Genomic DNA, 17281 nt, shown 5'->3' with positions numbered 1-17281 from the left:
GCTTAAGTTTTATAAGTTTGTTTTAGGTATTGAACATTGTATTTCTCGACTCTTAAAATCTAGGGTAACAATTTGACTTTGGAACCTGTAGAGGTTGGGCAGTTTCTCCAGCCATGCACTGTACCCAAAGCTAAGCCCTACCCTTTGTGCTTCATGACTCAAGACCTCTTTCTTTGGCATTCTGATGTCCAGTTCCCTTCAGAAGGTATAATTGAGAGAGTAGAAATGAATTGACCCACCATACTTCCTCCCATGGGAAAATTCCAAGATACAAGAAAGTAGAGAGAATAGTATATAATGAACCTCCATTTTACCAACTTCAGTAATTATCTGTACCTGGTTAATCTCTCTCTCTTTTTTTTTGCACCTGTTTAATCTTGTTTAAATTGTACTGCTCCAGTTATTTTGAAGCAAATACCTTTTCATTCTTAAACTGCAGGAAGTATATATCTAAAATGTAAACTTATTTTTCTTAATTTATGGTGCCCTTATTTCACCAAAAAAGGTAACAACTCCTTAATGTTTTCTTTTATGTTGCATTCAGAATTTTCCTATTTTCTTGTTTCTTTGTAGTTGTTTTACCATAAAATTTAAAAAATAACTGTAATCAGTATAGCATAAACATAAATGTAAGCTAAATAGTGATTTAGATTGTTTGCACAAGAGCTTTATCATAAAATTTCTAACATTATTTTAAAACTTAGATGCTAAATCTATACACTTTTCTTCCTCACAAAATTTTAGCCCTTATTTTCCCTTAATATCTAATCTAGATTCCCTTTACTGTCAAATGGAGGAATGTTTACTTCCATGTATGCATTGGGTTACAGACTTCATGTTTGATTCTGTTACAGCCTGTGTGTATCTTGTGTTAGAGAAACTTTTTGGTAATCTCAAGGAAAACTTTACACCATCATGCAGCTCTTTTTCCATTAGAAATTTCTCGGGTAGCCTAAATTTTAAATTCTCTTAATAATTCCTAATAGTTTTATAGCTATTTATGTGTGTGTGATAAAGTTGAAAATCTAGTTAACATTAGTTTTACTGATAGTAGTCATAGGTACTGGGAATTGTATTTTTGCTTTTTTATATAAAATGTTTAGAATAGTGCTTTGATATGTAAACACTACGCAAGTTCTTAATTTAATGATAATGTGAAAGGCAAATTTCTGAAGACCTACCTTCAAACTGTGCATTATTCGAAACTCAGCATGCCAAAACTGATAGGTATTTTCATTTACTGTCTGTAGCTGGCTCTGCCATGTGACAGTAGTGTGAACATACTTGACAACTTTTGCTAGGTCCACCAGCTTTAGAATTGTGTGATTCTCGACGTTTTTAAAAAAATATTGGCATTTTATATTATTTTACATTCTGTGTATAAAGTGAGACTGTAATATTTTATATAGTTCTTTTAAAAATGTGGTAGTTCAAATTTGCATAAAATTTACTCACATTAATGATGGCTAATAACACTCCTTCCTTCATACAGAGACTTTTTCTCTAGACTCCACACACTAGCTGTAAGACTTGTTGATATTACGTTTTCCCCAAAATTTAATACTCTTCAGCAAGGGTTTTAACTCCCTTTTCTTTTCCACTAGAATACTTCACGCTCAATATGGTGAATTAATCCAACCAAGAAATGGTTCAGTTGATGAAACACCAAAAATGTCAGCTGGCCAGATGCTTTTGGTAGCATTTGATGGCATGTTTGCCCAAGTTGAGACTGCTTTTGGCTTATTAGTTGAAAAGGTAAATATTGACCTGGTTTTATGAATAATGCAAGTGTAGGAAAGTAGTTGTTCAGTGTGTGGAGAAGTGAACTTGCTTTTCTTTCATTTACATAGCTAAATAAGATGGAAATCCCTATAGCTTGGCGAAAGATTGACATTATAAGGGAAGCCAGGAGCACCCAAGTCAATTTTTTTGATGATGATAATCACCGACAGGTGCTAGAAGAGATTTTCTTTCTAAAACGACTACAGACAATTAAGGAGTTCTTCAGGCTCTGTGGTACCTTTTCTAAAACTTTGTCAGGTAATAAATATTTCACTCTTAAACAAGCTGGGTTTAGTTGTGTAGTACTTTGGAGGGGGACAGGATAGAGTAGGCTTAATTTAATTGTAAATTAAATTAAAATACTAAGTTCACGCAATCTTCAGATTTTTAAATAAGCAGCATTATTACCTTATTTTAGTGTTGCATGAAATACTGAAAGAAAAATTTCCTTTTTTAGGATCAAGTTCACTTGAAGATCCGAGTACTGTAAATGGGCCTGTACAGATTGTCAATGTGAAAACCCTTTTTAGAAACTCTTGTTTCAGTGAAGACCAGATGGCCAAACCGATAAAAGCATTCACAGCTGACTTTGTGCGGCAGCTCCTGATTGGACTCCCGAACCAAGCCTTGGGCCTCACGCTCTGCAGCTTCATCAGTGCTCTAGGGGTAGACATTATTGCTCAAGTGGAGGCAAAGGATTTTGGTGCTGAAAGCAAAGTTTCAGTTGATGATCTGTGTAAAAAAGCAGTGGAGCACAACATCCAGATCGGGAAGTTCTCTCAGCTGGTCATGAACAGGGCGACCGTGCTGGCGAGCTCCTACGACACTGCCTGGAAGAAGCACGACTTGGTGCGCAGGCTGGAGACCAGCATCTCCTCCTGTAAGACAAGCCTACAGCGCGTTCAGCTGCATATCGCCATGTTTCAAGTTAGTATTTCTCTTTATAAAGGGGTTTTTCCTCAATGTAGGAATTTGAAAAACTGGGGGAATTAATACAGAACAGTATAAAGAAGAGAAAATTTTAAACTTCCTGAATTGTGCCAGCCCAGATCAAACACCGAAATGCTTTAGCATTTCGGTGCTGTCTTTCCAATTATTCCTTGTTTCTCTTTTACGTAGTTGAGATCATTTTGTGTTCATGGTTTGTGTCCTTTGAATTAGTTTCCAACAGAGTTGTATGGTTAGTGTTATCATTAAGTATTACTTGTAAATGTAATTTCTAACAGTTGAATTTATTCGTTAGGTGGATATGCCTTCTGTACTGTCTAACATAATTATTTCTAAAGTGACTTCTGTTTCCCTGATTCTCTAAGCTCTGTGCATACATTGGTCATCACTTGGGAACTGTTTTTTAGAAGCCTGTTTTTGTCCTTGTTTGTTTAGAGGCAGTATGACAGGCTTTGGGGGAGTGAGATGGATTTGGATTCAGGTATATGAACTTAAGTTTAACTTCCCTTAAGATCTGATTTCCTTACTTGTAGAATGGGGACAGTATGCTCTCTAAAATGTTGATGACTATGCGGGTTAAAAATGATGATTTGTGTAAGACACTAAGCACAGTATAAATTATAGCTATTTTTCTTCTTTATTTCAAATATAGGCTTCAATATTGTCAGTAGCTTCAGACAAGTTGTAACTCGTGGAGTAATATTGGGGGACTACATCATCCTGGGATCTGTTTTGGCACAAACTCTGGTTACTTTGTATCATTTATATTGAAGCTACTTCCCAAGAGTGGAATTGGTGGGGCATGGAACCAGTGTATTTCCTTCTCTTTGCAGTTTTATCATTAGCTGTTTTCTTACCTCACAAGAAAAGTAATTTATTCAAATTCTGAAGTTGCTTTATTATATATTAACAGTCCTTCTAGCACATTGGGATTTTTTGGTATTTATTTTACTTCTAAAAAATACAATGTTGAAAAGGTTTATTATTTAATACATTTTAGAGTTTATTCCCTTAAAAAATTGACAACTATATGGAAAACATTATCAAAATCCTTCCAGTTTTGTTCATCTGAACATATTTTAAGCTGTAAGCACAATGTAACTTTTAAATTTTAACCCAAATGTCCCTTGGGCCTTCTGGGGCCACCTTACAGCATACAGGATGGCTTGATCCTCTGTCAGTAGTTACCTATGCCTTTCTGTCGCTTGTAGGTTCTCTGGAGAATTCTTTCTTCTGTGACTGCTGCCATTGCTTCTTTCAGTTACTTGCTTAATTCCGTGCTGGGGAACTCTTCCCCTACCATGCCTGTTCCAACCTCTTAACTGGAGATTATATTTTAGGGGGATTGTATAGCAGATTTTTACTTAGACTAGGAAACATCTTCAGAATTACTATTTAAATCTTGCATATCAGTGATCCAAGAAATTTATCAGCCATTCTCTACCTCAGGAAATTTTCCACCTGGTTGATTCTTTTATTGTGTTTCTGTTATTCTTCCCTGCTCACCCCACCTTGCTGCAGCTGGGTTTTTTCCCTCTTCCCCCAGTCCTAAATCACACCTCCCCTCCCTTGTTTATCTAAAGGCCTTTTTCCTGCTTATTTTATTACATTTCTTTTTCTTTGAACAGTGGCAGCATGAAGATCTCCTTATCAACAGACCACAAGCCATGTCGGTCACTCCTCCCCCTCGTTCTGCCATCTTAACCAGCATGAAAAAGAAACTCCATACTCTGAGCCAGATTGAAACTTCAATTGCAACAGTTCAGGTGTGTTTTGTCGGATCCTCCTTCTGGCACATCTTACTTTTAGAAATGACCTCCACTGTGGTGAAGTGTTAGTGCTCTGTTGTTCATTCTGTCCTTGGCTTCTAAGCCACAGGAACATAATACCTTTTCACTTTTATTTTTAATTTATATCTTTTTTTCTTACCCTCCAAAGTAACTGAATCTTAGCAGTATATTTTGAACCAAGAATAGAGACATACTAAATATTTCAAGTTTTTAATGAATTTGATATTACCATGCTTTTACACATTAAGGGGACCTTGGTAATGGGAAAAACTTGAATACCAAATTTGTTTTCTGAAATGTATATAAAGCAGTTATATTTGGCTTATTATTAATATCCAAGAAGCTTAGGCATTTCTTACTTCTATTGTGCAGTTAGTTAATGGAATTTTGTGATGTCAAAGGCAGCAGAACATTTTTCCAAACCATTTTTATTGACTATTTTTTGGTCATTTCAGCAAAATATTTAATCTCGCTTTCCTTTTTTAAATAAGAGAAACTGGTTTGATGATGGCTTTATGTATCTCTCTATAGTTGAGTATTCCTATATCTCATACACTCAGTAGTAACTGACATATTTCTGTTCTTTTTATAGATTAATATTAGTATAAAATCAAGTATAATCACTTTTATAATATTTTAAAATTTTTTTATAAAACTTTTCTGGAGCTCACTTCTTTGAGGATTGAAATACCTTTTCTCTACAGCATGTTAGTCCTAGTTTTCAATTTAGGAGAATGAACTCATGCCCTTTCTGATTTTAGAGTGTATATGTGTGAGAGAAAGAAATAGGGGAGGGAGGGGAGAGCGAGAGCGAGAGAGAGACTATGAATGTGAATTCCTCCGCTCAAAACGTTGAATAAATAATGAAGCAACTTTGTTATATAAAATCTTCCTCGTCATGATAACCTGGCTGTATTTTTACCATTATTCATAAATTTTTGCATTTGTGGGAATCTGATTTTCATCTTTCACAATCAAAAGTATAAATGGATTTTCTTGTAGATAGCACATATAGTGCAGTGGTGTAGCAGGTGTTTTGTTTTAAGGACTGTTTTATATGAAAATGAAACTTCTTTCTGCAAATTTTAAGACAATAAACTGAAAGCCAATCCTTACCTATCCGAAACATGTTAGCCTTAAATATTCAGCGTGAAATCAAGATTAATTCCAAAAGGTGACAGTTTGTTAAAGATGTTTTCTAATTTACTTATGCCCCATCCTACTTCTTTTGAATCTCTTGTATTTATATAAAATGCTCAACAGACAGGAAGTGAAGAGTGTCGTTTTCACTGAGATTCTGCTGGCTTTTATAGGAGAAACTGGCAGCACTTGAAGCAAGTATTGAACAGCGACTCAAGTGGGCAGGTGGTGCCAACCCTGCACTGACACCTGTACTACAAGATTTTGAAGCAACAATAGCTGAAAGAAGAAATCTTGTCCTTAAAGAGAGCCAAAGAGCAAGTCAGGTATAGGCACTCATGTGCGCCATTTTGTTTTCTGTTACAGGGTTATATAACTGATTGGAAGTTACATGTGGGATAATTAGGAGTAGCTTGAGAGCCACCGTCTAGTTCACAGCACTGGGAAGAAGGACTGATAGGCCTTGAGGGAGAAAGAGGGGGCGTCCTTAGGCTGAGCTCACAGCCAGTTATTTCCCTAGACCCTTATTACCTCCCAGTTAAATAGAAGGTGGATCCAGCCTCTTGGAAAATAAAGAGTTTAATTCCATATTTATCTAAGATTTTCTTTATATGCAACTATAAAGATTTGAATGTTATTTTTTCCACATGGCAATAAAATGTCTTAGGACCTTGGGTACTGCCAAGAGGTTGTGGATTAACTTTGTTGTGATTGGGAGCAAAAAACAAACAAACAGAAACTACTATGTACTTTTTAATCAGGTGCAAAATTGGACTAATATGATTCCCATATACCCATTACCAAAATTTAATAATTATCAACTTAAGTCCTACTTTATTTTCTCTATACTTCCTACTCCTCCTTCACATCCCATATTTAAGGAAATCCCAAATATTATATCATTTTATCTGTAAGTATTTCAATAGGTATCTATAAAAATGAGAACTATTGGGACTTCCCTGGTGGCGCAGTGGTTAAGAATCTGCCTGCCAGTGCAGGGGACATGGGTTTGAGCCCTGGTCCGGGAAGATCCCACATGCTGCGGAGCAACTAAGTCCATGCGCCACAACTGCTGAGCCTATGCTCTAGAGCCCGTGAGCCACAACTACTGAAGCCTGCACGCCTAGAACCAGCCCGTGCTCCACAACAAGAGAAGCCACTGCAGTGAGAAGCCCGTGCACCGCAACGAAGAGTAGCCCCCGCTCACCGCAGCTAGAGAAAGCCCATACTCAGCAACGAAGACCCAATGCAGCCAAAAATAAATAAATTTATTTTTTTAAAAAAATGAGAACTATTTAGGAACACAGTCACAATACTATTATTGTACCTTTAAAGATGTGCTTAATATTGTCAAATATCCAGTTAGTGTTTTCTGATCTTTATGGTAAAGTTAGGCAGGAGTAGAAGCAGAAGGCGACCATTTCAGATTGGAATTCAGACACAGCACGAACAAATTGCAGCTGAATATGATAACAGTTTTATTATGGAGTAAAATTTCTGTTAAAAAACCATCGTGCAGAAGATAATGTTTACCTAATTGTACTCAGGTGCTTTTGGCCATCTCAGTCTTAACAGCATCAACCAAAAAATGTTCATTTATTTAGCTTTTATAAGGAGTAGGTCTGTTTCCCACAAGAGTCATACATTCATACGTTTTCAGGACCTGGTCCTGAATTCTGGAAATCAATAGGTCGTATTTTTTTGTTTCATTAATTGCAAATTTTTTCCTCATTGTGATGGTTCCACTCTTCTTTTTCATCTTCACAGGTCACTTTCCTCTGCAGCAATATCATTCATTTTGAAAGTTTACGAACTAGAACTGCAGAAGCCTTAAACCTGGATGCCTCATTATTTGAACTAATCAAACGGTGTCAGCAAATGTGTTCATTTGCATCACAGTTTAACAGTTCGGTCTCTGAGTTAGAGCTTCGTTTATTACAGAGAGTGGTAAGTCTTGAATCTTGGTGGGACTGAAGAGATTGGGTGATTAAAATCAATTTAATACATTCACTCACTAGTTTACATTTATTGAGCATGTACTGTATATGAGATGTTATGAGGGATACCGTGATGATTAAATCTTGCTTTTAGCCCCCAAGGAACTGATTTACACAAATAATACACTGAATGAAGAAGTGAAAAGAACTCTCAGTTACAACTGGAAGTACTGTGGAGGTTCGGAGGGGAGGAGAAAGACAGTGTGTAGCAAATGACTTAGATGCACTGAAAGTAGGGTAGCAGACAGAGGGCTAGTGGAAGATGAATGCTGGATTATCAAGTTGATAAATTCGGCATTTCTACTTTGTGGGAAGGCTTTAGACTATGTATTAGGAGACTCTGGTTTCATTTTAAAGAGTGGTTTACAGTGGGTTTAGGTTCCTGGATATGGATCACCTTTGTTATTCCAGATACATTGTCTTAGGTTTTAAACTTTAAACATTTATGCCCTGTATGATTATGCAGAAAAGATAAAAATCTTAGTCTGTATTTTATAGATTGTTTAAATTATCGTCAAGTACTCTTTTGTAGATAATTAATTCATGACTCAGCAACTGAGGTTCTTTGTGTCGAGGCTTGAGTTGCGAATGTCTTCTGAGATGATGATGAAGAAAAGAACCTTATATTATTCTGGCTGATACTTAAAATCAAACAAATGCTTATTCTATTTAGGACACGAGTCTTGAACATCCTATTGGCAGCTCTGAATGGCTTTTGTCAGCACACAAACAACTGACCCAGGATATGTCTACTCAGAGAGCAATTCAGACAGAGAAAGAGCAACAGATAGAAACGGTCTGTGAAACAATTCAGAATTTGGTTGATAATATAAAGACTGTGCTCACTGGTCATAACCGGCAGCTTGGAGACGTCAAACATCTCCTGAAAGCAATGGCCAAGGTAAGACTAATACTGTTGACACATAATTACTCCCCCCTTTTATAAAATTACAAATAGTTTTATTTATGAGAAAAAACCCTAATTTCTCTCAGGTCATATTTCCAGTTTGTTTGTCACTGAGTTAATTTGTATTTTCATCAACTATTTTTTTTTAAGCAGGTAGTAAGTATAAATAGTATTCTCATTTTGTTCACAGAGAAACCGGGGCTTAGAGAAATTGATTTATCCAAAGTCATATAATTTATAGTAGAGCTGAAACTTGAGCCTAGTCTCACAGGGTATTTAGATTTCCGACCTCTCTTCCGCCTCCCTGCCCAAACTTGTATAGCTTGCTTCCAAAATAAATGAAATATCTTCCCTCCAGTATCGTACAGAATCTAGACAGTAAGGAAACTGAATCCCCAGAAAATGCTGCATTACTTCATCATCACAAAACAGTAAATCATTTACTTTTTGGATTTCTTTTTTTTTTTTGCCCACATCACGTGGCTTGCGGGATCTCCACCAGGGATCGAACCCGTGCCCCCTGCAGTGGAAGTGTGTAGTCCTAACCACTGGACCGCCAAGGCATTCCCTGGATTTGTTTTTAATTGGAGTTTTTATTTGTGCTGGAAACAAGATTCCTGTAGAAAAGGAGTTAAATTGTAATAAGCATATTATAAACACATTGGTATTTGAAAAACACTTATTACCTGTTATCCAAAAGGTGATGGTCTTAAGAGTAATTGCTGAAGCAAATACCGTTTTTCTTGATCATTAACATACTGATTCTAGGATGAAGAAGCTGCTCTGGCAGATGGTGAAGATGTTCCCTATGAGAACAGTGTTAGGCAGTTCTTGGGTGAATATAAATCATGGCAAGACAACATTCAGACAGTGCTGTTTACATTAGTCCAAGCTATGGGTCAGGTTCGAAGTCAAGAACATGTTGAAATGCTCCAGGAAATAACTCCCACCTTGAAAGAACTGAAAACACAAAGTCAGAGGTAAGAATGCCTTCCGGCCTGAATTTAAAATATAAGCAAAACATCTGGTAGAGTAAGTTTTGTTTATTTAATTCATTTAATTTTTTTTCAGTTTTGTTCATATTTATAAGTAGCTATTTGCTAAAGCATTTCATAAATGAGCCATTTTATTTTATATTTCAGTGTCTATAATAATTTAGTGAGTTTTGCATCACCCTTAGTCACCGATGCAACAAATGAATGTTCGAGTCCAACGTCATCTGCTACTTATCAGCCATCCTTTGCTGCAGGTAAGAGTCCCCTACTTCAGAAGAACCTGAATCTTGACCTGTTAATAATCTACACATAGATGCTAAGATGTTTAATGAGTGTCTAATATGTTTCTAGTCATCACCTTTTTAAAGGGTTTCCCTAATGAACCTATTTACAAAACAAATTGAGTCACAGATGTAGAAAGGGGGAGAGCGGGAGGAAGGGTAAATTGGGAGACTGGGATAGACATATACATAATACTGTATACAAAATAGATAACTAATGGGGACCTACTGTATAGCACAGGGAACGCTACTCAGTACTCCGTAATGACCTATATGGGAATAGAATCTAAAAAAGAGTGGATATATGTATATGTGTAACTGATTCACTTTGCTGTACAACAGAAACTAACACAACATTATAAATAACTATACTCCAATTTAAAAAAATTAATTATTTAAAATAAATAAATAAAGTGTTTCCCTAAACTCTTGCCATATCTCAAACTGAACAAATTCTGGCTTAATTTTAAAAGTACTTATTGTTGGAGAGTAAAAATATCATGTGTTCAGATACTCTCTAAATAATTTATTTTATGATTATAAAATATATTCTGTTAGGAAAATACAGAAAAATAATTAATAGGAAAATCTATAGTTCCATTACAATTAGAGGTAAAACCACTATGTATTTGTTGAATTCTCTATATGCATGCACACACATATACAAGTTGGATCATTCTGTAAATGCAACTTTTGTTGCCTTTTCCCACTTAATATTAAATTGATAATTTCCCTATCATTAAGTAATCTTTTAAAAAATGACTTAATGGCAAGATTTAATGTGCCATTCTATGACTTTACCGTATTAATTGTTGGACAGTTAAGATATTTGTAGTTTTTTAATGCCACAACAAACTCGTGAGCATCATTGTACAAATTTATATCTGAATATCTAGCTGTTTAGGCTGTATTTTTAGGAGGAGAGTTTTTATTTTAAGGGATAAGGACTTTAAGGTTGTAAAATCACATCTGGTATCAGGGCTGTCCATTTGTAGGTGATGATTGAGAGAGCACTGCCCTGCTCCTTCATTTTCTGTGTACATGTAAATTGAGCTACCAATTCTCTCTCTGTAGCAGTCCGGAGCAACACTGGCCAGAAGACTCAGCCTGATGTCATGTCACAGAATGCTAGAAAGCTGGTTCAGAAAAATCTAGCTACATCAGCAGATACTCCACCAAGCACTGTTCCAGGAACTGGCAAGAGTGTTGCTTGTAGTCCTAAAAAGGCTGTCAGAGACCCTAAAACTGGAAAAGGTAATTAGTCAGAATAAGGATACCTTAAATATTAATACCAAGTGGTGGTTTGACTTACACGTTTCCATTGCTTCATAGCTGTGCAGGAGAGAAACTCATATGCAGTGAGCGTGTGGAAGAGAGTGAAAGCCAAGTTAGAGGGCCGAGATGTTGATCCGAATAGGAGGATGTCAGTTGCTGAACAGGTGACCATTTTTTTAAACTTGAGCTACACATTTTAATGCTGCTGAAACAGTATAGGTTTAAAGATCCTCTCACCCCTATCCTTTGGTGATATATCAAGAAATAAGGAACTTAAATCGATTTTATAGGCTTCAGAAGATTTTGAGTGACACAGTTCTAGGATTGTCAAACATTCAGCATTTGACTCTGACTCTACCCTATTAGCACTTTCCTTTCTTCCCAGTTCTCTTTTAACAAAAATTTGGGGTGTGGCTTGACCCTCTCTCCTCCAACAGAAGACAGTTAATTTGCATTTTAGAGAGGGCTGTGTGAAGGTTTTGAATGAAATGAGGATGACATTTTGGGTGTCATAGTATGTATAAATAAGTAGTATCTATAAAGTGTTCTTGGGTGTCAGTTTGTCTGAAGTTATTACTCTGAAATTTTATCATTAGTCTTTCTAAAATTGTATATATAAATTCAAGAATGAATTCTTTTCCCTATAGCTGTTTATTTTGAAAAGTTTCAAACATATAGAAATATAGGAATGCTCATATACTCTTTACCTAGAATTGGTAGACCAATTGTTGATGCTTTCTTAACATTTGCCTTATCTTTCTGTGTATGTGTGTTCATACACACAGATATTCAGAACCACATTTGAGAGTTAGTTGCAGACATTGTAACACTTCATGCCTAAATACTTTGTCTCCTAACCAAAACATTTTAATAATATATAGCTATGATATAATTATGTAATTATCAACTCAGGAAACTTAACATTGATGTTAACATTGACTTCTATCCAACATTGAGTCCATATTCAGATTTCTCCAGTTATCTTCAAATGTCCTTTATTACTTAGCCCGCCTCTCCTTAACCACCAACCCAACTCCCCCAGCCAACTCATACAAGATTTAGTCAAGGCTTATCTTGAATTTCATATACTTGTTCTACTTTTAGTCTCCTTTAATGTCTAGAACAGTTCCCAGAGCTTTTTCTTTCTTTTTTTTTATGACACTTATATTTTTGATGTGTCCAGACTACTTGGTTTGCAGAATGTGTCTCAGTTTGCATTTGTCTGATATTTTCTTCATAATTAGATTCAGAATCAACATTTTTCGCAAGAATACTTTGCCAATGATGTGTTCTTAGAATCTTACATCAAGGGGCATGTGTCTGTTTGTGTTATCTTTGTTGTTAAGTTAGATCACTTGGTCAAGGGTAGTGTTCTCCTGAATTCTCCATTACACATATGCCTTTTCTTCTGTGGGGTAAAAATTTGAGACTTGTGAATGTCCTATTTTTTAATGGTTGGGCATCCACAATTCAAATTTAATATCAGCAAGGAAAGTTTTTTTTTTTTTTTTTTTTTAAACACTGTTACATCTCTGTATAGGATCTAAGCTTAAGCTCTTCTTGGTTAAGACTCATTCTTTAGAGAGAGTTTGTCAAGTTTGTCAAAAACCATGGATGGTGTTCTGGATCCATGGGTATCCTTACTTCAGAAACTTTTTGGTAGGTTAATGGGTTGTGTGCTTTCATGACTGTGCATCTTAGGTCTCTGTCCATCTTTTTAAAGAATGCTTGGCTATTGTGCTTTTTATTCTGATAGTTATTAAATGTTATATGCAAAAGTTAAGGGGCTCACAGGAGTGGGGTAAGTATAGAGTTCTTTGCATACAACTTTTGGTGTAGGTTACAATTCAGCAGCCTTATATTGCGCATTTATGATATAATTGGACCCTGATGGGTGCTCTGGATAGAGATAACGATTATATCTCTTACTATAAAAGAAAATTTAGCTGAGTCAGAATCAACAGATATGGGGACTTCCCTGGCAGTCCAGTGGTTAAGGCTCTGTGCTTCCACTGCAGGGGCTGTGGGTTCGATCCCTGGTTGGGGAACTAAGATCCCACATGCCGCACAGTGCGGCCCCACCAAAAAAAAAAAAAAAAGAAGAATCAATAGATATTTGCTGAGTACCAAACTGTTTCAGAATCTGCTGGGCACTTTTTAATACACCTAAGCATTTGCCCAGTGAATTCACATGTTTAATCCCAAGGGCACCTGTGGGGTCAGTGGCGCTCTCTCTTCATCTAAGGATTCATAAGGCTCAAAGGGGATTGTGACTTTCCCAAGACACACATTTGTAAGTTATGGAATTATGAAGGAAGCTCAGATTACTTAACTTCTCTTCCCACCATGACAACTACACATCTTTGGGTAATTAATTTGGGAACTTATTCCTAAACAGTTCATATAACTCATATATGAGCCATGTTCTTTCAAGTTTTAAATGGCTTTAATTCTATCCTGCCTATTTTTACAGGTTGACTATGTCATTAAGGAAGCAACTAATCTAGATAACTTGGCTCAGCTGTATGAAGGTTGGACAGCCTGGGTATGAATGGCAAGACAGTAGATGAGTCTGGTTAAGCGAGGTCAGACATCCACCAGAATCAACTCAGCCTCAGGCATCCAAAGCCACACCACAGTCGGTGGTGATGCAACTGGGGGCTTATTCTGAGGAAACCTAGGAAATCTCGGTGCGCTAGGAAGTGAATCCTGCAGGACAGCTGCACTCAGGGATACGCCCAACACCATGGCCTGCAACCCCAGGGTCAAGGGTGAAAGAAAGAAAGCTCACCGCCTGAACACGGAGATTGTCTTTCTGCCACAGAACAGCTGCAAACGTGTCAGGAGGTTAGCTGCAGAAAGAAATCGGGATGCCGCGGAGCACAGAGTGATTTGGAACTCCATTCCACCTGACCCTGTGTGCACAATCCAGGAAAAATCAAACCCCGCTCAGAAACAGAGAAAACTGGGGCCGCGACACAGCCAAGGAAGATTTGATGCGTTCAGATTCTTGCATAACACTTGTTGCTTGGCAACAGTACTGGTTGGGTTGACCAGTAAGTACAAAAAGGGTATGCGATATGAATTTCAGAAATGGACTGAAGAAGGAGAGCTATGTAACAGATAACACTACATTGGAAGAACTTCTGAAATGAAGGGAAAAAAACCCACCCCATCCTCCTCCTCCCCAACCCTCACCATCTGCCCATCCCCCTTTACTTGATCTAGTAGATTAGCCAGCCATCTTTCACATTCACTTTTATTTCAATCCTTATATTTCATATTCTTCCATCTCAGTGCTGTTAACAACTTAATATTTGGAGTGATAAACAAATTTTTCCAAAACCACCAATAACATGGAAAATGCAAGGATTGTTTAAAGGTCTGGTGATCACATACAAAATGTAATTCTGATAATTTAAGTCATTTCTGTGATTCTATCATGTACAGTTTCTAGAATTGTCACTGTGCATTCAAAAGTAATGAATCTAACAGACATTTGATTTAATGTACACTCCCCTTCGCTTATAGTGTACATTTTTGGGAGGTCGTTCAAATTTTCCCTCTTCTGTGATTGCTGTAGTTTCTTTCATAGAAAGTAGCTAATCCAATGTAATCTTTTACCTTTTTAAAAACCAGGATAGAGTACCTATTAGAGTTTTACATTGTTGATGACAGATTAACAATAAAGTGATGTTCTGGTGGAGGTAGAGTGAAATGTTTTTTTAATTCAGTTTTCTCATTTGATACTTTTAATTTACAATTTACAAGATGTAAATTAAAAGTGCTTTAGTTTACCTGGCATTTTAGGACATATACATGAAACATCAGCAAAAGTGAGAACCACCAACATCTTTTATTAAGTTCAGTTATTAATGTGTGAAGTACTTTACTTTTTCCACAATTTTAAGTTTCCTGTTCAGTAGTGAATTCATGATCAGGGTTTCCTTAAATTTAGCATTGCATTTCAGTACTGACTGACTGTGTAAGCTCAATAGTTGATCCAAAATACAGACTAGAATAGGATTCCTAAAATCACATATCAACACAAAGTAGAACATGATTAAAATCTTGAGTACATTTTTCCTGCATTTTAGAGATTAGCACTGTGATCACTTTCTAGTTGCCAGTCTTCACAGACAAACTTGAAAGGTATTAAGGAAAAATTCCACATAGCTCTGGCCTTTCCTGTATTTTCATTGCCACGTTAATATATAATCTTTAAATACTCATGGGAGAATGCATTTCAGTATCAGTGCTCTTTTAATACTTTGACAGGTATTACAAGAAAGGTGGTATCTTTGAATACCCCCATGTGTCTAATAGCAAGTTAAGGAACCTAGTGCATCAAATTTTATTTTCTTCATTTATCTTGAACCTTATTTTCACAATCAAAACAACCTATCTGGAATAATAATGCCATATTGTGTTTTGCACACTGCTTTATTTCCTAGAGGCTATTGCACTCATCACTTGATTACCTCTACTCTCTCTCAAGATTAAACAGTCTTTCAACAACATTCTTTGTCACAAGGAAAAACTTTTATCACAGTGATAAAACCAGTTCACACTAGTTTGTCCCCATAGGTAGTATTCAGAAATTGCTTCTTCTTTGGTAAAGAAGAGAAATGAAATAGGTTAATTTTATTGCCTGTGAATTTCAGGCTTCAGAGGTACCTGGCACCTTATCCTAGCGAAAATAAAACAGCTTTACGTAAAAAACATGTGTCTCTGCTAAATTATCCATCACTTTTACTTTAAAATGGTCCCTCAGAGAATAGTGTGGCATATCCATGCTTGGTTGTAGGGCAGATAGGAATAACTGGTGACTTCAAAGCTTGCTCTTCACCGCACTCTGGACAGCAAGACCCCCAGTCTGTACAGTTTGGCTTCTTCTGGGCGGTCATTTGGCAAGTAGCCTTATCATTTTGACCTGTTGTAAGAGAACTCAACAGTCAGATTTAATCAGAGGTAAAAGGCCTTGGTGATAACAGCAAATTGAGAAGACAAGGCTATATTTTGGTGATTATCTTGTAAAATAATGTAAAGTTCAGAGTGCTGTGGTTATGAAGTCATGCATTTTTGATTATACAAAAACACCTGTGGAAAACCAGGGCTCTGCTCCTCTCTTTCTCTCCCTCCCTCTCACCCTCTCCCTCCCCTTCCCCTTCCTCTTGCTCTCTCTCCCTCCCGCCCCACGCCCTTCCCCTGTCTCTCTTGTGCGCTCTCTCTCTTTTCCCCTCTCTAAGATTCAGGGGGTACACAATAACTTATGACCCTTGGAAATTGAAGTTTATCTTAAGTGTTTTGCTGTCTTTAATTTTCTAGAATTGCCTGAGTTTTAGTTGATTTATCTGTAAAGCTGTGGAGGCTTAGTAGTTTATGGTGCTGTCTGTATTTCTCTTTTACTCCGTTTCTTTGGTGTGTCTTGCAGTATTTCATTATTTCTGGTCATGAATTCTTCACATAGTTTGCTAGATGATTATTAAGATTCTTTTGTGTCTGACACTTGTGAGTTGTTTGAGATATGTGAGGTTTCTGTGTGAGAACTGAGAATCAAGCTCTTGATCTGCTTCCCTAAATTGCTTTCTTAGAGCCCAAACCCCAGGTTCAGGGTGAGGGTTTATAATACAAAGAAAAACTTCCATCACTTCTGCCCTTAACACTTGCCTCTATTACCTAAACTTAGTATGTAGTGTTCTTTATATTGTCCAGTGTTTGATGTTATCTGCATTGCTTTTGTTTTTAACTGTGGTGGTTCTGATGTGTGAAATTTAAGGAAAGAGCCATTAAAAAATTCCAAGCAGGGCAATGCAAGTGCAGCCAAATATTAGAGTTGATGTGCAATCTTAGGTCCTTTTAAATTTGGGGTGATATAGGCAGTACTTTGAATTGAAAAGTCTTCCTGGCCTATTTTCCTCCACATATTTGTGATTACTCTGGGGGCTTACTTGTTTTGGCAGTACTAAAATCAAAGAAGCTGGTTCTTCTTTTCTCCCAATTCTTTTCATATTAAAGAAAGCATCTACAATTAGCCTTGTTAGCTTCTGTTCGTATACATCAAAAATCAGCGAACGCTTTTCTGTTAGCACATTTAAGTACCTTTGTTTTACATAAAACCAGATAAATATGAAAACCAATGACCTTCCATTCTGTATCTTGAGAT

The 17281-nt window shown here is 36.6% G+C and overlaps 1 protein-coding gene across 2 annotated transcripts in view; it reads left to right on the top strand.

Annotated features, from left to right (window-relative positions):
* SMG1 (SMG1 nonsense mediated mRNA decay associated PI3K related kinase) overlaps window positions 1–17281 on the top strand; it is a 95311-nt gene extending 78030 nt beyond the window's left edge. For both annotated transcript variants that reach the window (XM_059898193.1, XM_059898194.1), the window contains 12 exons: window positions 1605–1755; window positions 1851–2040; window positions 2240–2709; window positions 4359–4496; window positions 5834–5986; window positions 7428–7607; window positions 8331–8558; window positions 9333–9544; window positions 9707–9813; window positions 10915–11094; window positions 11173–11279; window positions 13589–17281. In XM_059898193.1, coding sequence (XP_059754176.1) covers window positions 1605–1755; window positions 1851–2040; window positions 2240–2709; window positions 4359–4496; window positions 5834–5986; window positions 7428–7607; window positions 8331–8558; window positions 9333–9544; window positions 9707–9813; window positions 10915–11094; window positions 11173–11279; window positions 13589–13666 — 2194 coding nt within the window. In that variant the 3' untranslated portion in view covers window positions 13667–17281. The remainder of the gene's footprint in view (window positions 1–1604; window positions 1756–1850; window positions 2041–2239; window positions 2710–4358; window positions 4497–5833; window positions 5987–7427; window positions 7608–8330; window positions 8559–9332; window positions 9545–9706; window positions 9814–10914; window positions 11095–11172; window positions 11280–13588) is intronic.

This window comes from Balaenoptera ricei, chromosome 15 (genome assembly GCF_028023285.1).
Source record: "Balaenoptera ricei isolate mBalRic1 chromosome 15, mBalRic1.hap2, whole genome shotgun sequence".
NCBI classification, from domain to species: Eukaryota; Metazoa; Chordata; class Mammalia; order Artiodactyla; family Balaenopteridae; genus Balaenoptera; species Balaenoptera ricei.
This window is presented reverse-complemented; position numbering and strand designations above follow the sequence as displayed.